The 21,783-nt window shown below is 47.3% G+C and overlaps 1 protein-coding gene and 1 pseudogene across 1 annotated transcript in view; one reads left to right on the top strand and one right to left on the bottom strand.

Moving 5' to 3' along the window:
* heatr4 (HEAT repeat containing 4) overlaps window positions 1–18,675 on the bottom strand; it is a 69,302-nt gene extending 50,627 nt beyond the window's left edge. Inside the window, exons 1-3 of the mRNA XM_052012619.1 lie at window positions 18,644–18,675; window positions 13,062–13,938; window positions 6,405–6,586 (exon numbers count right to left, since the gene is read on the bottom strand). Of these exons, the coding sequence (XP_051868579.1) occupies window positions 6,405–6,586; window positions 13,062–13,870 (991 nt within the window). The 5' untranslated portion in view covers window positions 13,871–13,938; window positions 18,644–18,675. The remainder of the gene's footprint in view (window positions 1–6,404; window positions 6,587–13,061; window positions 13,939–18,643) is intronic.
* On the top strand, window positions 8,249–8,794 carry LOC127567694 (histone H3, embryonic-like; annotated as a pseudogene).
* Window positions 18,676–21,783: the final 3,108 nt, after the last annotated feature.

Below are 21,783 nucleotides of genomic sequence, written 5' to 3'. Positions count from 1 at the left end.
TTGTCAGGATCCAGCAGGATCTTATATGTTTCAATCAAACCCTCTCTCACTCCTTTAAACTCCAGTGAATACAAGCCTTTCTTGTCCAACCTTCCCTCATAAGACCACCCACCCACTCAAGGCATTAGCCTAGCAAACCTTCTCTGAGCTCTTTCCAAGACATTTACATCCTTCCTTAAATAATACCATACACAAAACTCCCCTAGACCAACACCCCAGTACTGAGGTGTTAATTATCCTCAGCTGAGATTCAGTGGGGATGTTGTGTTTTTCAAAGAGACTTTGAACACATCCTTGAACCTTTACCTCTCTCCACCTGGTGATGTCTATGACAGAGCTTGGGATAGACATTTCAGTTTCAGGAGTCTGATGTTGGGCAAACCTCCCTGAAAAACACAATATCCCCAGTCCATTAGCTCTGTTGGACAGGACATGTTGTTCACATGCCTGATACCAGGCTCCTGAAACAGACACATTACTCCCAGCTCCATCACAGAAAGGGGTTACAAACTGGGCAGATGAGAAGGTTCGATGTTGCAGTCAAGGCTTCCTTGAAAAATGCAGTATCCTCACTGATTCCAGGAATCCCTGGCCCATGCCCACGCAGAGTGGTGAAGCAGCAGTCAGAGTGGTATTGTGAACCCTGAGAGGGCAGACAGAGGCCTACGTAAATGGCAGAAGAAGCACATCACCTCATGAACTGGCTGGCTGCCTGTCCCATCAGCCAGGACCTACTCCATCTGTGGGAGAGGCTGCAGTTTCTGCATTGGCCTCCTCTACCCCAGCCTTCAATGTGCCACACAGCCTTTGGTCAACCGAGGAAAAGGATAACTGAAGATCAAGACCTCAAACCTGATACAAAACCTGAGTCTACTGGCAGCAGTGATCCATATCTACCAATATGGTTCTGAAAACTGAACCACCCATGTCGTGAGTGGCACCTCTGTAAATCTAACCTGGCTGATTGGATACACAATTTACTTGATGGTAGGAAGTAGAGGGTGATGGAGGAAGGTTGTTTTTTGGACTGGAGGCCCGTGACTAGTTGTGTTTCCCAAGGGTTAGTGCTAGGCCTATATTACTGCTTGTCATCTATATCAATGATTTGGATGAAAATGTATAAGGCATGGTTAGTAAGTTTGCAGATGACACTAAAATAGGTGGTGTCGTGACAGTGAGGATGGTTATCAGGATTTACAGAGGGATCTTGATCAGCTGGGTAAGTGGGCCAAGTCATGCCAAATGGAGTTCGGATAAGTGTGACGTGTTGCATTTTGGGAAGACAAATGAGGGTAGGATTTTTATAGTGAACGGTAGGGCCCTGGGGAACATTGTAGAATATGGTAGAACAGAAGGGAACTAGGAGTACAAGTGCATGCTTCCCTGAATGTGGCGTCACAGGTAGACAGGGTGGTGAAGGAGGCTTTTGGCACGCTGGCCCTTCATCAGTCAGGACATTGAGTATAGATGTTATGTTGCATTTGTACAAGATGCTGGTGAGAACAAATTTGGAATATTGTGTTCATCTTGGGTTACCCTGCTATGGGAAAGATGCCATTAAGCTGCAAAGAGTGCAGAGGAGATTTACGAAGATGTTGCCAGGACTGGAGGGACTGAGTTATGGAGAGAGGTTGAGCAGGATGTGACTTTTTTCATTGGAGTATAGGATAATGAGGGATGATCATATAGAGATATATAAGTCATGAGGCGCATGGATAGGGTGAATGTGCACAGTCTTTTTCCCAGGGTTGAGGAATCGAGAACTAGACAGCATAGGTTTAAGGGTAGAGGGGAGAGATTTAAAAGGAACTCAAGGGCAAGTTTTTCACCCGGGGGTAGCCAGTATATGGAATGAGTTGCCAGAAGAAGTGGTTGAGGCAGTTATATTAACAACATTTAAAAGGTACTTGGCAGGTACATGGATAGAAAAGGTTTAAGGGGACATGGGCCAAATGCAGGCAAATGGGACGAGTTTGGATGGAAATCTTGGTTGGCATGGGCCAGTTGGATCAAAGAGCCCATTTCCATGCTGTATGACCCTATGGTCAAGTACTGTCTACTCTCAATCATCAGCAAATGATGGAAGGGATAATCGATAGTGCTACCAAGCCATACTTGTTTAGCAACAACCTGCTCATGAAAGCTCAGTTTGAACTTCAGCAAAGTCACTCAGCTCCTGATCTCATTACACCCTTGGTCCAAAATGGACAAGAGCTGAACTCCAGAGGCGAAGTGAGAATAAGTGCCCTTGACATCAATGCAGTGTTTGATTAAGTATGGCATCAACAAGCCCTGGAAAACTGGAGTCAATGGGAATCTGGGGGAAAAGTCTTCTGTGGTTGGAATCATACCTAGCACAAAGGAAGATGGTTGTGGTGGTTGGAGGTCAATCAACTCAGCCACAGTACATCTCTGCAGGAGTTCTTCAGGGTAGTGTCCCAGGTCCAATCACCTTCAGCTACTTTATTAATGACCTTCCTTCAATCATAAAGTCAGACAAAGGGATGTCTGCTGATGATTGCACAATGTTCAGCACCATTCGTGACTCCTCAGATAACGAAGCAGTCCACATGCAGATGCAGCCAGACCTGGACATTGTCCAGACCTGGGCTGATAGGTGGCAAGTAACATTGGCACCACACAAGTGCCAGGCAATGATGATGTCCAACAAAAGAAAATCCAGCTATCACCCCCTGACATTCAATGACATTACCCTCACTGAATCCCCCACTATCAATATCCTGGGAATTACCATTGACCAAAAACTGAACTGGAGTCGCCATATACACAATGTGACTACAATGCAGGTCAGAGGCTAGGAATCCTGCGGTGAGTAACTTGCCTCCTAAATCCCCAAAGCCTTTCCACCTACAAGGGTCAAGTCAGGAGTCAGGAGTATGATGGAATACTCTCTATTTGCCTGGACGTGCAGCTTCAACAACACTCAAGAAACTCAACACCATACAGGACCTGTTTGACAAGCACCCCATCCACAACTGACTAGTCACTCCACCACCGACACACAGTAGAAGCAGTTTGTACCATCTAAAGGATGCACTGCAGCAACTCACCAATGCTCTTTAGACAGCACCATCCAAACCCATGACCTCTACCAGCTAGAAGGACAAGGGCATCTTAGGACTTCACCATCTGGAAGTTGCTCTCCAACCCACACACTATCCTGTCTTGGAAATATATTGCTGTTCCTTCACTGTCACTGGGTCAAAATATTAGAACTCCCTCCATAACACCATTGTAGGTATACCCACACCTCAAGGACTGCAGAGGTTCAAGAAGGCAGCTTCTCAAGGAGCAAGTAGGGATGGGCAATTAAATCCTGGCTCAGCCCACAAAGCCCAATACCTTGAACAAATATATAAAAAACACATGAAAATAGGATCAGGAATAGTCCACCAAGCCCCTGAAGCTTGTCCTATCTTTCAATATAATCAAGGGTGATCTACCCCAGACCTCAACTTCTCCTCTGTGTTGGATCCTAATAACCCTCAATCCACTAATCTTTCAGACAGTTATCTACCTTCACTTTAAAATATTTATAATGATCCAGCCTCCACAGCTCAGGGGCAGAGACTTCCAGAGATTCATTACCCTCTGAAAGAGGTAATTTCTACACACCTCGGTTTTAAATGACCAGTCCCTTTTCTTGAAACTATGTCCAGATTTAGATCTTTCTTCTAAACTTCAAAGTATATGGACCCAATCTGTCCTGTCCACAACCCCTTCATAGCCTGGTGAATCTCTTTTGCACTGCCACCAATGCTACTGCATCCTCTTTAGGTGAGGACACATCTGAGTATTCCAGATGTGTCCTCACCAACACCCAGTACACCTGATACAAAACCTCCCTATTACTAAACTCCATCCCTTTGCAATAAAGGCTAATATGGTATTTGCCCTCTTAACCACTTAACTACCTGCTAACTTGGTGATTCATGCACTAGATCACCTAAATCCTCTGAACTTCACTCGTTTGCAAGCTCTCTCCATTCTGATAATAATCTGCCTTTTAGAGTCCTCTCACTGAAGTGCATAACCTCACAATTCCCCACATTAAACTCCCCTTGCCAAGTTACCACCTACTCACTCAATCAATCTGTATCCCATTTTAGTCACAATATCCTCATCACAACTTACCCTCAAAAAATTGTTGTGTCATCAGCAAACTTGGATACCTTGTATTCTGCCCCCCTTCTCCATATCATTAATATAATCAATAAGTAATTGCGGGCCAAGAACTCCTTGGGGTACTCATAAGATACATCCTTCCCACCTGAAAAAGACCCAATTATTCCCATGTTTTTCATGTGTTAACCAATGTTCAATTTATACTAACACCTTGCTTTTATACCATGAACTCCTAACTTGTGCACCAACCTTTTATGTGGCACCTTAGAACATAGAACAGTGCACCATAGGAACAGGTCCTTCAGCTCACGATATCTGTGCCGACCATGATATCAAATTAAACTAATTCATGTGCCTACATGTGATCCATATCCCTCCATTCCCTGTATATTCATGTGCCTTTCTAAAAGCCTTTTGAACACCACTATCGTAACTGCATCCACTACCACCCCTAGCAGCACGTTCTAGCCACCTACCACTCTCAGTGTAAAAAACTTGCCCTGCACATCCCCTTTAAACTTTCCCTCTCTCACCTTAAAGCTATGCCCTCTAGTATTTGACATTTCTACTTGTGGGAAAAGATTCTGGCTGTCTACCCTTTCTGTGCCTCTCATAATTTTATAAAATTCTATCAGGTCACCTCTCAGCTTCTGACACTCTAGAGAAAACAATCCAAGTTTGACCAACTGCTCCTTATAGCTAATACCATCTGATCCAGGCAGCATCCTGGTAAACCTCTTCTGAACCCGCCCCAAAGGCTCCACATCCTTCTTATAATGTGGTGACCAGATGCAGCCTAACCAGAGTTTTATAAAGGTGCAACATAACTTCCTGATTCTTGAATTCAATGCCTCGGCAGATAAAGGCAAGCATGCCATACACCCTCTTTACTACCCTATCAACTTGTGCAGCCACTTTCCGGGAGATATGGACTTGGACCCCAAGATCCCTCTGTACATCAGTGCTGTTAATGGTCTTGCCATTAACAGTGTACTGTCCCTTTACATTTGATCTCCTAAAGTGCAACACCTCACACTTGGCCTAATTAAACTCCATCTGCCATTTCTCCCCCCATATCTGCAACTGATCTATATCTTGCTGTATCCTTTGGCAATCTTCTACACTATCCACCAATCATTGTATCATCTGTGAACTTACTCACCCACCCACCCATCCACATTTTCATTCAAGTCATTTAGTCTCATGTCCCCTTTTTGCCCTCCTGATTTCCTTCAGAGTAGGTTCAGCAAATCTCCTTGCCAGGATATTGGTTCCCCTCCAGTTCAGGTGCAACCCATCCCTCTTGCACAGGTCACTTCTACCCCAGAAGAGATCCCAATAATCTAAGAACTTGAATCCCTCCCTCATGCACCACCTCCTCAGCCATGCATTCCTGCCTGATCCTCCTATTCCTACCCTCAACAGCGTGTGACATCAGGAGTAATCCAGAGATTACAACCCTTGAGGTCCTGCTTTTAAACCTTCTGCCCAACTCCCTATATTCACTCCACAGGAATCTACTGGTACCAAAAATCTTATCACTTACCATAAACCTATGTCCTCTGATTATGGAAACCCTTGCCAAGGGGAAAAAATTCTCACGGTCTCTCTCCAATCTATACCCCTCACAATTTTGTACTTGTGAGTCAGGTCCCCCCCCTTGCCGTCCTTTGCTCCAAGGAAAACAAACCCATCTATATAAATCTCTCCTGATAGCTGTAATGCTCCAACCCAGTGAATCTCCTTTGCATCCCCTCCAGAGTATTAACTGTATTTAAACTGCACGGTTGGATTTGAATTTGAGTCTCTGGATTGTTAGTCCAAGACTCTGGATTACAAATCCACTAGTGAACCCAGCATGCCACCAGTGAACTCCAAGAGCAGGTAGATGACACCATGCTTGTAATACATGTTTATACGCATTCAAATAAACCAAAGTACCAAAACACAGTGTTAGTGAAAGAGCAAAGCTGTTGAGCCCTTGTAACACAACCAACCTTGTAAACACTTCAAGTGGCATACATCTCTTGTTGGAAACAATACAGAGGCAGTAGATGAAGAGAGAAGGGGTCTGTTAAATAAGGAGAAACAGGCTGGGGCACTGAATGGTGAGAGGCTGGGATAGTTAACATTGTATTGGACTTTGACTCTAATGCAATGGACTTTGATTTTAAGCAACTTTTCTAGGAGTCTACTGCTTCAGCTTTTCACAACTGATGAACAGGCATGTGTGCACAGTCCCTGCTCTCTCTAGTTACCAGCGTATAGTTCTTGCTCAAAGACATTCTCTGTGTAATAGACATGCTTCCCAAGCTTTGAGTTGAGGATGGTCTTGGGCTTTGGAGGAAGTTCCATGTGTTTCACTTTCAGGTTGGCTGCTGTCCGGTTTACAGCTCCAGGCTCCTGTACAATGTCCTCATGCAGCTCACATCCTGGGACCCTGCAGAAAGCCAATCAGAATAACAAGCTGCTATACAGAGCAGTTCTTGTGCTTTCAATCAATATTTTGTTCTGGAACATGACAGCCTCCCCTCTCTCACACAGAGCACAAACTTCAGTTCAAAACTGGGCCAGCACTTCCTTGGCAGCAAATCAAAAAGGAGCCACAAGCCAGTGTGTATTCAAAACATTTTGGTCAAATATTTGTTAGTTGTCCCTACAAGTTTGTAAGATTTAGATGCTCCTTTAGGATGTGAAGAAAGAGCTCAGGGACTGGATTAGAGTAGAGAGCTCTGTGGAAGAAGGCAGAACCATGATGGGTTGAATGATCTTTCATACTCTCATTTCCCTGACCCTGCATTATCTGGTTTATTCCCAAAGGAGAACAATTGTATGAGCAGTACACAGAACATAGAACGGTACAGCACAGGAACAGGCCCCTCAGCCCATAATGTTGTGCCGAACTAATTAAACTAGTAATTAAACGCCTAACTAAACTAATCCCTTCTACCTACACAAATCCATATCCCTCCATTTGCTGCACATTCATGATTATCAAAGAGCCTTTTAAATGTCTTTATCATATTTGCCTCCACCACCACCCCTGGCAGCGCGTTCCAGGCACCCACCACTCTGTGTTTAAAAAACCATGTATGGAAAGAACACGTATGAAAAAAAGATGTACGGAAAGCTTGCCTTCACTAGCCATGGTTCAACTTTAAAAAACATTTATTAGACTACAAATGGAGTACTGTGTGCGGCTCTGGCTGCCACACAATGGGAAGGATGTGATTGCACTGGAAAGGGTGCAGAAGTTGTTCACCAGGATGCTCTCTGGGATGGAGTTCTTCTGTCACGAGGAGAGAACAGAGAGGCTGGGTTTGTTTTCTTTGGAGTGGAGGAGGATGAGGGGAATCTACAAAATTATGAGGGGCATAGACAGGGCAACTTTTCCCCAGAACTAAGGTGTGAAAAACTAAAGGCCATAGATTTAGGCTAAGGGGGAAGCGATTTAGGGAAGATCTGAGGAAGATCTTTTACACCAGGATGGCTGGTTGGAATATTGAATGTACTACCTTAGTGGGTGTTGGAAGCAGGTAACTTCAAAACACTTAGGAGGTACCTGGACAAGCCTGTGAATTGCCAATGCCTAGAAGGCTATGGACCAAGTGCTGGTAAATGACATTAATATAGATAGGTATGATGGATGGCATGGACATGATGGGCTGAAGGATCTGTTTCTGTGTAGTATAATTCAATGACTCACTGTGATATGTAGGTCCCTTTGAACATCTGCATTACCCAATCTAAGTTGTGGGCATGTGAGCACGCTTCCGGCGCCAACATAGCATGCCCACAACTTCCTAACCTGTACATCTTTGGAATGTGGGAGGAAACCGGAGCACCCGCAGGAAACCCACGCAGACACGGGGGGAACATACAAACTCCTTACAGACAGTGAAATTGGACAATTTTTGCGATTCTATGAATTGTATGAAAATTTCCCTCGAGCAATTTTTCCAGTCGCTCTGAAATTGGCGGGCGATTTGAAATTGCACCGGCAGCCAATCACACTGCAGTCTGCAGTCCGACCCCACCCCCGTCACCAGTTTCCGTATTTGGTCGCAGATAATGTCCCCCCCCGCCGGCCTGTAGGAAACTGATGAAGAAACTGCAGCCAATCGCAGTGCCGGAACTCTATAATAGACACTTCTCCTCCACCCAATCAGAGGCTGTAGGGCGGCCCTTCCCCCAACCCTTTAGAAGGCGGTCCCAGCGCCCCCTCCCTCATTGCTAGTCCCTGTATATCAGATTGTATTTTGACTGCTGAAGGACAATGGCCGGACCAAGCAAACAGCGCGCAAGTGGACCGGTGGGAAAGTTCCCCGCAAACAGCTGGCTACCAAAGCGGCGCGGAAGAGCGTTCCAGCCACCAGCGGAGTGAAGAAGCCCTATCGCTACAGGCCCAGTACCGTGGCTCTGAGGGCGATCTGGCGCTACCAGGAATCCACCGAGCTGCTCATCCGCGAACTGCCCTTCCAGCGCCTGGTTGCTCAGGACTTCAAGACAGAGATTGGCCGTCATGGCCCTGCAGGAGGCTAGCGAGGCTTACCTGGTGGTGCTCTTTGAGGACACCAACCTGTGCGCCATCCATGCCAAGCGAGTCATCATCCAGCTGGCCCGCCGCATCCGCGGGGATCGCGCCTGAACCCGGCCTCGGTACCAAGAACAACAAAAGGCTCTTTTAGGAGCCACCAACCCGGCAGATGAAAGAGCTGTACTCTTCTGTTCATTATCCTGTTCGTTAGCGTATCGTCACACCCTCTGACCTACTCTTGTGTGCACCATGCAGCCAAGTATAAATAGGGATGTGCTATTGAATAACTCCGCAGTTATTTAAAAAAATAATCAGCTGTTCTATTTAGAACAGTAGACAACTCCACATTTTTCCACATATTACATATGTCATGTTCTCGTCAACTCATTCAGCTTGCCCCTATCCCCCGAAGCCTATTTACATCCTCATAGATGGCATAGAAGCATAGATAGAGTGAATGCACTCGGTCTTTTTCCCAATGTTCGGGAATCAAGAATTAGAAAGCATAGGTTTAAGGGGAGAGGGGAAAGATTTAATGGGAACTTTTTACATAGAGGGTGGTATGTGTGTGCCAGAGGAAGTGGTTGAGGCAGGTTCAATAACAATATTTAAAAGAAACTTGGACAGGTACATGAATAGGAAAGGTTTTAAAAGGATATGGGCGCAAATGGGACTAGTTTGGATGGGCATCTTGGTTGGCATAGATCAGTTGGGCCAAAGGGCCTGTTTCCCTGCTGTATGACTCTATAACTTGGAACTGAGCCAGATTGTTGATATAGATGACATTAGTTAGGGCCCAGGCACTGATTCTAGCCATGCTCCACTAGTTACAGCCTGCCAACCTGAGAAACTACATTTATTCTCACTCATTGCTTTCTGTTCAATAACCAATCTCAATCCATTCTGTACATTACCATCCTCCTGTGTGGGGTCTTATTAAGACCTTCTGACAATTCAATACATCACAACCACTGGTCACCCTGGTCTATTCTATTTATCACATCCTCAAAGAACTCCAACACATCAATCAAACACAGAGTCATGGAGTACTACAGCATGAAAACAGACCCTTCGGACCAACTCGTCTATGCTGGCCATGGTGCCTACCAAGTGAGTTCCATTTGCTCGTGCTTGGCCTATATCCTTTGAAACCTTTCCTATCCATGTACTTATACAAGTGTCTTTTAAGTGCTGTTATTGCACCTGCCTCAACCACTTTCTCTGACAGCTCATTTCCATATATGCACCACCCTCCGCTTGAAGAAGTTGCCCCTTCAGGTCCCTTTTAAATCTTTCACCTCTCACTTTAAACCCATGCCCTCTAGATTTTAGTTCCCCTTCCCTGGGAAAAAGACTATGTGTGTTTACCCTATCTATACCCCTCATGATCTTATAGACCTCAATAAGGTCAACCTCAATCTCCTACACTCCAAGGAATAAAGTCCTAGCCTGCCCAACCTACCCCTATAACTCAGGCCCTCAAGTCTTGACAGCATCCTTGTGTATTTTCTTTGCACTCTTTCCAGCTAGGGTCCTGTTACTGATCCCTGTGGCATACCGCTAGTCACAGGCCTCCAGTCTGAGAAACAACCTTTGACCATCACCAATTATGAATCCAATTCACTATCTCTCCCCGCATCCCATGCGATCTAACCTTCCAGACTAGTCTATCATGGAGGCCTTGCAAAAGTCCATAAAGACAACGACCACTGCCCTACCCTCATCTACCCTCATGGTTGCCTCCTCAAAGAACTCCAAGAGATTTGTCAGACATGATTTCCGACACACAATGCCGTTCTGATTGCATCTTGCCTATCCAAGTGTTGATATATCAACATTTAGACTCCCCTTCCCTCAGAATCCCCTTCAGTAACTTACCCACTATTGATGGCAGAATTACTGGCCTACAGTTCCCTGGTTTGTCTTTGCTGCTCTTCTTAGATAATGGTACAACGTTAGCCACCCTCCAGTCTTAAGGAACTTCACCTGTGGCTAAACATGAAGCAAATGTTTCTGCAAAGGCCTCTGCAATTTCTTCCCTAGCTTCCCACAAGGTCCAATGATGCACTCAGTCAGGCCTTGTGGATATATCCATCTTAATGTGCTTTAAAGCAGCCAATACCTCCTCTCAGGTAATTTGTGTGCGGTCCAAGACATCACCACTCATTTCCCTCATTTCTTTAGCATCCATTATTTTCCCCACAGTTTCTCTATGTTTCTATAATAGAGGGCTATGGGTAAGCCTAGTAATTTCTAGGGTAGGGACATGTTCGACACAGCTTTGTGCTGTAGTTTTTCTATGTTTCTATGTAAAAACTGATGTGAAATATTCATTAAAAAATCTCAACCATCTCACACAGACGGCCATACTGATCTATAAGGGAACCTATTCTCTCCCTAGCCACCCTCTTAATATACCTATAGAACCTCTTGGGACTTGCCTTAACTCTGCCTGCCAGATCCATCTCATACCCTCTTCTTGTCCTGATTTCTCTCTTAAATATACTCCTACACTTCTTATAGTCATCGAGGGATTTACTTGTTCCCGACTGCCTAATCCCTCCTTTTTCCTGACCAGAGCCTTGATATCTCTCATCAACCATGGTTCCCTAAACTTGCTAGCCTTGCCCTTCACCCTAGCAGAAACATGCTGTCCCAGGGCTCTTGATATCACATTTTTAAAATCCTTCCACTTGCCAGTCATCCCTTTAGCAGCAGATAGTCTCACCCAACTGACCTCTGCAAGATCCCACCTCATGCCCCTAAAATTGGCCCTGCTCCAGTTTAGGACCTTAACTTGTGGACCCATCTTATCTTTCTCCCTAACTATTTCAAAACTAATAGAATTATGGTCATTGGACGCAAAGTGCTCTCTGATTGACACTTCAGTCACTTGCCCTATGTTGTTCCCTAAGAGGAGGTCCAGTGTTGTGCCCTCTCTAGTAGGGCCCTCTGTATATTGATTAAGGAAACTTTCTTGTACACATTTAACAAACTCCACCACACCCAAGCCCTTTGGGTGGCCCAGTCAATGTTAGGGAAGTTAAAATCTCCCACTAATACTACCCTATTATTCTTACAACTATCTGCAATCCCTCTACACATCTGCTCCTCTAATTCCCAGTGACTATTGGGGAACCTATAATACAGTCATGTCAAAGTGACCATTCCCTTCTTGTTTCTAAGTTCCATCCATATGGCCTCACTGTTCTTATGTACTCCCTCATCAAAAGGCAACTCCTCCTCCTCTCTTACCTGTACCCCTGTCACACCTGTAGCATCAGTACCCAAGAACATTAAGCTGCCAGTCCTGCCCTTCTTTCAGTCATATTCCTGTTACAGCAATTATATACCAGTCCCCTGAGCCAATCCACGCCCTCAGTTCATTTGCCTTATCTGTTAAGGCTCTTGCATTGAAATAAATGCAGTTTAAACCAGCGGTTGTTCCTCTCCCTTTACTGCCAGGATCTTGGTCCCCCTCCAGTTCAGATGCAACCTGTCCTTTTTGGACAGGTCACCTCTGCCCAGAAGAGATCCCAATGACCCAAGAACCTGAATCTACCCAAATCCTACCCCCAGCACCAGCTCCTCAGTCACTCATTCATCTGGCCTGTCTTTCTATTCACATGGCACTGGGAGTAATCCAGAGATCACTGCCCTTGAGATAGTGATCATAGATCTTTCCCCAAACCCACTAACATTGTTCAATCCTGTTATTCTTTTCCAGGTTTATTGTTTCCTTACATTTCTGGCAGTTGTTTCCTGATTTCTCTTTCCCTCCTTTCTTAAATACCAGGGTCACATTTGCCACAGGAACAATGCCATAGAACTTTGGAAGATGATGAGTGTTCACTATCTCTATAGACACCTCTTTCAACACCCTTGATTGTTGGTTTTTTGGGATTGATCAGCATTTAATGTCATCAAGTTCTCTAGTACCATGTTCTTATTAACCCCTATTCCCCTCAATTCCTCATCTTGTTAGACCCTGGTCTGTTAGTATATCTGCCAGTTTCTTTTGTGTTTTCTTTAATGAAGGCAGACCAAAAGTAATTGTTTAGTTCCTCTGCCATTTCCTTATTCCGCCTTATAAATTCTCCTGTCTCTGTCTACAAGGGGCCTTCATTTGCCTTCTTTTCTTTTTTATGAGCCCAAAGAAGCTCTTCTAATTCATTTTTATGTCAGTAGCTAGCTTACTCTATTTTGCCTTTCTTTCTCGATTGTTTGGTCTTCCATTGGTGAATGACCAGCAAGATTTTAGCATCTTGATAAAGTCAGTACACAGAATGGAAAAGACCTTGGATGTCCACGGCTCGCTGCTACTTGTATTAAGCTCATTGTTGAGACACACTGCCAACCCATTGCCTGACATTAGTACCTGTAATAGTTGGCCAATGGAGTCCTGGTCATCTTTCTCACCACAGCCTGACGGGGCTCCTGCGGTTTGATTTGGTCATAGATACTGAAGTCACTTGTTGTCATGATCTCATCTTGAATAAGGGCATGGGCGTGGGCAGAGCCATAGCGGTCCTGTAGAAGCGCCTGCAACCTGGCACGAGATGGACCCTTGGGTATTTGCTTAGTCACCAGCCACTGTGCTGTCCTCTTGCTCAGCTTCTTCACCAGGTACTCATCCCATTGCTCAAGCTGCGGTTGAACGCCGAGAGGATTCTCCACTGCCTTCACAGGTGGACCACGGCCTTGTGCTGCTACTTGCTCCAACAGTGGTGATGCTGCAGATCTCCAGCCCTCCACTAAGGGGACAGCAGCCGTTGAAGGTGGTTTATGCTGGCCCTCAAGACTCCCACCAGAATCACATGTTATCCACACCTTCTGGTTACTCACTGTACCCTGTTTGGACTTCCGCTTGTTGAGTTTACAGCGGCGAGATCTTTGATCTGATTGGAGGAGTTTGTGAGGCTCTGGGGGTGTGACAACTTTAAAGAGATCAAAGATGTTGCCATCACCCCTCTGCTTGAGCGGGGTCCCATAAAAAACCATGGAATCAACAACATCTTCGGAGAAGCTCAGGTTTTGGGCCACACTTTTAACATACTTTTCGTGCAGCAGCTGCCTGTATTTGCGTCGTGGAAGAGGAACATCTTTTGGAGGGCTGACGGTCTGCTGATTCTGGCCAGGGTCAGTGGCCTTCACTGCTGGGAGCTTCAGGGGATTATTGGTAGACATCAGTTGTAGGGCTATGAGAATTCTGGGAGAATCCAGCCTGTAACCTGTCCGTCACTGTGCATCCATCACTGTAGAAGAACGGGCGATAGAGTCATAGAATCACGCAGCATGGAAACAGGCCCTTCGGCTCAACTCGTCTATGCCAACCAAGATGCCCATCTAAGCTCATCCCATTTGGCCCATATCCCTCTAAACCCTACCTATCAAAATGTCTTTTAAATGTTGTTAATGTACTTGCTTCAACCACTTCCTATGGCAGCTTGTTCCATACCATGCTCTGGGTGAGAAAGTTGCCCCTTGGGTTCCTATTAAATCTTTCCCCTTTCACCTTAAACCCATGCCCTTTAGTTTTTGGTTCCCTTTCTCTGGGAAAAAGACAGTTTGCATTCACCCTGTCTAAGCCCTTCATAATTTTATAATATGTAACAGTTATAAGTTATAGCATAGGAAGTGAATTCTGACACCAGTCTTCAGCAAGTCCCTTTCTGCCTCTCTCTGTCTCTCTGCCCCCAAATCTCACAGCTCCTACCTCCATATTGATCCCATTTTCAGCACTCAGCACTTAATCTTCTATGCTATGGTATTTCAGAAATATTTTTTAAATGTTGTGAGAGCCTTTGCTCAACCATCCATCCACTCAGGCAGTGCGTTCCAGATTTCAACAACTCTGGGTGAAAATTTCTTCCTCAAATCCCCTCTTAAATCTCCTACCCCTTACTTTAAATCTATTCTCTCTGTTTACAGATACCACTGCTATGGAGAAAAGTTCCTCACTGTCTATCCTAACTACACCGCTCACAATTTTGTAAACCTCTGTCAGTGCCCCCTCAGCTCCCTCCACTGCAATGAAAACAAACCAGCCTATCCAGTCTCCTCATAAATGAAATGTTCGATCCAAGGCAACATCCTGGTGAATCTCCTCTGCACCCTCTCCAGTGCAATCATGTTCTTCCTATAGTGCAGTGACCAGAACTGTACACAGTACTCTAGCTGTGGCCCAACCAATATTTTATGAAGTTGAACCTGTACTGTCTTGAGGGATTCTTGGATATGTACACCAAGATCCTCTGTTCCTCATACTTCCTGAGATCCTACTATTCATTATACACATCCCAGTCCTCCCATCACTTCATATTTTCCAGCATTAAATTGTAACTGACATTGCTCTGTCCATTTACCAACATTACATATCTTTCTGTTGCTGGAGACCACCTTCCTTGCCATTAACACCACTGCCAATTTTCATGTAATTTCTCCTATATTCATATCTTGATCATAAATCTATAAAACTAACAGTAAAAGTCCCTGCACTCACAGGCTTCTAATTGCAAAAAATAATCCTTGACCATTCCCTTCTGCCTCCTATCCCCAAGCCAATTTTAGCTCCATTTTGCCAAATGGCACTGGATCCCATTCTCTTTGGACCAGCCTTCTCTCGTTAAAGTGAAAATCAGCTTGTGTGACACTAGCCTTCACTCCCTCACTCTTTCAGCCTCTCTCCGTCTCTAATTCTGACAGCACCTACCTTGGACAAAGGATCTTTGACCTGAAACATTAACTGTTTCTTTTCCCACAGAGGCGGACTTACCTGCTGAGTATTTCCAGTGGTTTCTGTTTTAATTTGTTTTTGTCTTGTAAACATTCATCTGTCAAATAGAATCTCCCCTTAACAAAGCCATGTTAACAATCTTTGATTAATCCTTGCCTATCCAAATGCAGTTTAATCCTGTCCCTCAGAATATTTTTCCAATAATTTTCCCACTACTGATGTTGGATTCATAAGCCATAATTACCAGGCTTATCCCTGCTGCCCTCCTTAAATAAAGTTCCACATTTGCTGTCCTCCTCTGGCATCTGGCACCTCTTCTGTGCCCAGAAAAGATTTAGACATTTCTGTTAGAGCCCCGATTAACTCCTTCCTTGCCTCCACTGCAGCCTGGAACACATCTCATCAGGCCCTGGGGATTTATCCATCTTTAAGGCATCTAGTATCTCCTCCTTTTCAATGGTAGTTTGTTCTAGAAATCTACTGTTCCCCTCCCTGAATTCACCAAACACAATGTCCTTCAGAATCAGAATTGAAATTATCATCGACTTATATAACGTGAAATTTGTTGTTTTATGGCAGCAGTACAATGCAAAGACATAAATTACAAAAAAAAGTAATGAGGTAGTGTTCACAGTGAACACAGATGAGACTTCACCTACAACCTCCAGCTCCATGCAGATTGCCATTTTGGTCCCTATTGGGCCCTACTCTTTCCTTGGTTACCCCCTTGCCCTTAGTATATTTATGAAATGCTTCTCTCTATTCTCTACATTCTCTCTCTTTGTCCATCCTTTACACTCTCACCCTCCCTATCCATCCCCCTATCTCTACTCCAACTGTGTATAGACCTTGCTCTTTCCCTCTCCCCATCATTTCCAACCATCCATTCCTCTTTCTCTTTCCCTGATTATCCTCGCTCTGTTTCCATCTCTCTCTCATTCTCTCTCCCCCAGTTATTTTTAACTCTCTTCCTCTCTTCTGTCTTTCTTCCTGATTATTCCTCATTCTCTCTCTCTTTGCATCCCTCTGATTATTCCCCCACTCTCACTCTCCCTCTGTCTTCATCCCCATCTATCCCTCAATCTCTCTCCCCTCCTGCCTATTTCTCACTCTCTCTTTCTCCTCATCTATCCCTTGCTATCCATCTCACTCTCTTACCGTCTACCCTTCACTCTCTCTCATCACCTTCCCCTCACCTCCTCCCTGCCTCCCCTCCCCTACTCAGCATATCCACACCCTTTCCCCACCCCTCCCTCATTTCCCCACCCCTCCCTCCTCATTTCCCCTCCCCTCCCTCCTCATTTCCCCTCCCGTCCCTCCTCATTTCCCCTCCCCTCCCTCCTCATTTCCCCTCCCCTCCCTCCTCATTTCCCCTCCCCAAACCTCCCATCACTGCTTTTCCCTCACCTTTTCCACTCCCCTAACCTCCCCTCACTACTTTCCCCTACCACTCCCCCACCCCTTTCCTCTCTCCCTCCCCTCTCCCCTTTTCCCTCCCTTCCTTCCCCTTTCCCCTCCCCTTTCCCCCTCCCCTTTCTCCAACTGCTCCCCCTTTTCCCTCACTCTTTTTCCCTCACTCTTTTTCCCTCCCCCTCAACCCCTCTCCCCTCCCCTCACTCCCTTTCCCCTACCCCCACCCCAACCTTTTCCCTCCCCTTTCCCCTCTCTGTCCTGCTCACCCCCTCACCTATTTCCCTCATCCACTTTCCCTCCCCTCCTCCACTCCTTTCTCCTACTCCTCACTCCTCCCCACCCCTTCCTCTCCCTCCACCCCTTTACCCTCCCCTCATCCCCTCCCCTTTACCCTCCCCCTCAGCCCTTCCTCTCACCCCTCCCCCTCCACTTTCACCTTCCCTCAGCTCCTCCCTCTCCCCTCCCTCTCCCCCACCACCCCCACCATCCTTTTGCCTCCCCCTTCCTTTTCCCCTCACTCTTCCCCTCCCCACACCTACACCTCCCCCAACTTCTCACCCCTTACCCCCTTTGCCCTCCCTCTCCCCCTTTCCCCTCCCCTCTCACCCCCTTTCCCCTCCCCTCTCACCCCCTTTCCCCTCCACACCCCATCTCACCCCTTTCCCCTCCCCTTCCCGCCACATTGCCCAGCCTCCTTTCCCCTCCCCCTCCACCCCATTGCACCCCTACCCCTCCCCACCCCTGCCCCTTTCCCCTCCCCCCTCTTCCCCACCCCCTCCCCCTCCCCAACACTCCCTTTACCCTACCCCAACCTTTCCCCTCGCCTCCCCGACCACACCCCCTTCCCATCCGCTTCCCCTTTCCCCTCCCCTTCCCCCTTCCCCACCCCTTCCCCCTCACCCTCACCCGCTTCCCCCTCCCCCTCACCCCCTTCTCCTCTCACCCCCTTCTCCCCTCAACCCTCTCACCCCTTCCCTCACCCTCACCCACTTCCCCTCCCTCTCACCCCCTTCATCCCCTCCCCCTCTCCCCCACCCCTCCCCTCCCCCACACTCCCCCTCCCCACCACACCTTTTTCCCATCCCCTTCCCCCTCCCCTCCCCCACACTCCCTTTACCCTACCCCCTTTCCCCTCCCCCTCCATCTCACCCCCTTTCCTACCCTCACCCCTTCCCCCTCACTCCCTTTCCCTCCCTCTCACCTTTCCCCTCCTCTCTCCCTTCCCCCACCCCTTTCCCTCCCCCCACCCCTTTCCCTCCCTTCCCCTCCCTCTCACCCCCTGCCCCCTCCCCTTGCCCCTTTCCCCTCCCCCTCATCCCCTCCCCTCCTCCCCTCCCCCCCTCCCCTCCTCATCCCCTCCCTTCCTTCTCACCCCCTCCCCTCCTTCTCACCCCCTCATCCCTTCCCCCCATCCCCTCCCCTCCTTCTCACCCCTCCTCCTCCCCCTCACCCCCTCCCCCTCACCCCCTCACCCTCACCCCCTCCCTCTCACCCCTTTCCCCTCCCCGTTTTCACCTCCCACTTACCCCGTTTTCCCTCACCTGCTTTCCCTTCCCCCTCACCTGCTTTCCCATTTCCCCTCACCCTCGCCCCCTTTCTCCATCCCCTCCTCATACCCCAATCCCTGCTCCCTCATCCCACCCGCTCCCCTCTCCTCTTCACTCCCTGCCCCTCACCCCCTTTGCACTCCCCTCGTCTCACCAACCACCTCACCCCCACCACCTCCCCCCTCACCCCCACCACCTCCCCCCTCACCTCCACCACCTCCCCCCTCACCTCCACCACCTCCCTCACCCCCACACCTCCCTCACCCCGTTCTTGGCACCGTTCACACCAGACTTGCAGCACAATCAGGAGCGGAACGGAAGCGACTGAGGCTCCGCGACTCACAAACAGGCCGCGTAACCTGGCAACGGTCGCGGGGCAACTGGAACCCCGCAGCTGTCACTGGGTAATCGGAGTCACCACCAAATGTGGGGTAAATGTGGGTGAGAGGGGGAAGATTTAGGGGCAACGTTTTTACACAAAGGTGGTATCCATGTGGGTGTGAGGGGATGTGGGGTAATTGTGGGGTGTGAGGGATGTGTGGGGTGTGAGTGGGCGTGGGATGTGGGGGGTAGGGTAAGTGGTTTGTTGGGGGAGTGATGTGAGGGGCTGTGGGTTTAAGTGTGGGGTGTGTGGAATGTGAGGGGGTGTGGGTTGTGAGTAGGGTAAGTGTGGGTGTCGGATAAGTGTGGTTTGTGCGGGGTGAGTGGTGTGAGGGGTTGTGGGTTAAGTCTGGCATGTGGGGTAAGTGTGGAATGTAAGGGGTAAATTGGTAAAATTGATTTATTATTGTCACCTGTACCGAGGTACAGTGAAAAACTTGCAAGACAAGTTTTTAACTGGATCATACAGATCAATTCATTACAACAGTGCATTGAGGTAGGGCAAGGTAAAACAATAACAGAGTGCAGAATAAAGTATTACAGTTACAGAGAAAGTGCAGTGCAGGTAGACAATAAGGTGTAGGGTCATAATGATGTAGATTGTGAGGTCAAGAGTCCATCTTAATGTACGAGGGAACCGTTCAATAGTCTTATAACAACAGGCTAGAAGCTTGCCTTGAGCTCAGTGGTATATGCTTTCAGACATTTGTATCTTTTGCCTGATGGGAAGGGGGAGAAGAGAGAATGTCAGCGGTGGATGGGGTCTTCGATTATGCTGGCTACTTTACAAAAGGCAGTGAGAAATGTAGGCAGAGTCCATGGAGGGGCGGCTAGTATCCATGATGTGCTAAGCTGTGTCTGCAACTCTCCTCTGTTCCTAGAGTTCGCAGGCAGAGCAGTTGCCATGCCAAGCTGTGAGGTATCTGGATAGGCTGCTTTCTATGGTGCATTGATAAAAATTGGTGAGGGTCAAAGGGGATATACTAAATTTCTTTAGCCTCCTGAGGAAGTAGAGATGCTGGTGAACTTCCTTGGCCGTGGCGTCACACGATTGGACCAGGACAGGCTATTGGTGATGTTCACTTCTTGGAACTTGAACCTTTCAACCCTTTTGACTTCAGCACCATTGATGTAGACAGGTGCACGTACACTGCTCCCCACCCCTTCCTGAAGTCAATGACCAGCTCTTTTGTTTGCTGATATTGAGGGAAAGGTTGTTGTCATAACACTATGTCAATAGGCTCTCTATTTCCTTCCTGTGCTCCGACTCATCATTATTTGAGATACTGCCTACTATGGTGTGCATTTGGAAACTTGTAGATGGAGTTAGAGCAAAATCTGGCCATGCAGTTGTGAGTGCACAGGGAGTAGAGTAGGGGACTGAGGATGTAGCCTTGTGGGGCACCAGTGTTGAGGATAATCGTGGCAGAGGTGTTGCTGCCTATCCTCACTGATTGCAGTCTGTTGGTCAGAACGTCAAGGATCCAGTTACAGAGGGAGGTGTTGAGTTCCAGGTCTCGGAGTTTGGTGATGAGTTTGCTTGGAATCATAGTATTGAACGCGGAGCTGTAGTCAATAAACAATAGTCTAATGTAGGTGTCTTTACTGTCCAGATGCTCCAGAGATGAATGTAGTACCAGGGAGATGGCACCTGCTATAGATCTGTTTCAGCAATAGGCAAATTGCAGTGGGCCGAAGTTTGTCTGAGAGGGTGGACTTAATGTGTGCCATGACGAGCCTCTCAAAGCACTTCATGATGGTGAATGTCAGAGCCATTGGGCAGTAGCCATTAAGGCACGTTACCTTGTTTTTTTTTTGGATGATAGTGGTCTTCTAAAAGCAGGTGGTAACCTCTGATTGAAGCAGGGAGAGGTTAAAAATTTCTGAAAATACCCTCGTCAGCTGATCTGTGCAGGATCTAAGGATACAGCCAGGGACACCATCCGGGCCAGACTGATCTTGCATCCATAATGGTGACTGTGGGTTCAGGTGCATTGGAGGCTGTTGGGGTGGGTGGTGACATTCCAATCCCCTTCTGTTCAAAACATGCATAGAATGCATTCATGGGAAGGGATGCGCTGTTGTCAGTGATGCTGCCTGACCTAGTTTTGTAGCCTGTTATAGCACATAAGCCCAGCCACAACTGACGGCTGGTCTGGGACTCTAGTTTGGGCTGGTATTGTCTCTTGGCATCCCTGATAGCTTTACAGAGGTCGCATCTCAATTTCTTGTAGAGGTCAGGGTCTCCTGATTTGAACACTGCAGTCCTCGACTTATGTAGGGAGTGGAACTCCTGGTTCATTCATGGTGTTGGATGTGGGGTAAACGTGGGGTGTGAGGGGGTGTGGGGTGTGGGGGAGGTTGGGATCAGTATGACATGGGAACAAATGGTGTTTCATGGTGGGGACAGAGTTGGCCTGAGGGATGAACCTGTACTATCCGACTCCATGACCATTATTAATAGATCAAACACTGGTCAGCATAGACATGGAGGGGGGGGGTGTTGTAGGAAAGGTTCTTTGAGGTCTCAAAGGGCAAGGACTCTGGACACAGTCTTTGAAGTTTAAAAATGATTTATTCACGAAGACAAATGTGGGACAGAATGAATGGGAACGGATGCACACTTGCACGCGTGCGCCCACACACACACACGTGATTGCGAACATAGGGGACATCGCAACGAGGGTGAGATGCACGTGCACACACACACACACACACACACACACACACACACACACACACACACACACACACACACACCCCCCAAACTGGTTACAAATGATCAAGGAAGAAACAATAAAATGCCTGACCCCCCGACTCAGTGCAAGCATCGGCTCTACGCTCCCGGGAATTTACTTAGAACGCTCCTAACCCCCGTGGAAGTGCACACTCTTACCAATGGTCCCTTTGGCGTTGCTTTGATTCCTGGAGCAATCAAAAGAGAGCAAACCACGCACATGTGGCATTTTTTATAGTGCTGGAGGGCTGGGTGGAGCCAGCCTAGGTAATTCAAACGATCCAAT

The sequence above is a fragment of the Pristis pectinata genome, chromosome 1, assembly GCF_009764475.1.
Source record: "Pristis pectinata isolate sPriPec2 chromosome 1, sPriPec2.1.pri, whole genome shotgun sequence".
Classification (NCBI taxonomy): Eukaryota; Metazoa; Chordata; class Chondrichthyes; order Rhinopristiformes; family Pristidae; genus Pristis; species Pristis pectinata.
Note: the sequence above shows the minus strand (reverse complement) of the source record. Positions and strands in the feature narration are given on the sequence as shown.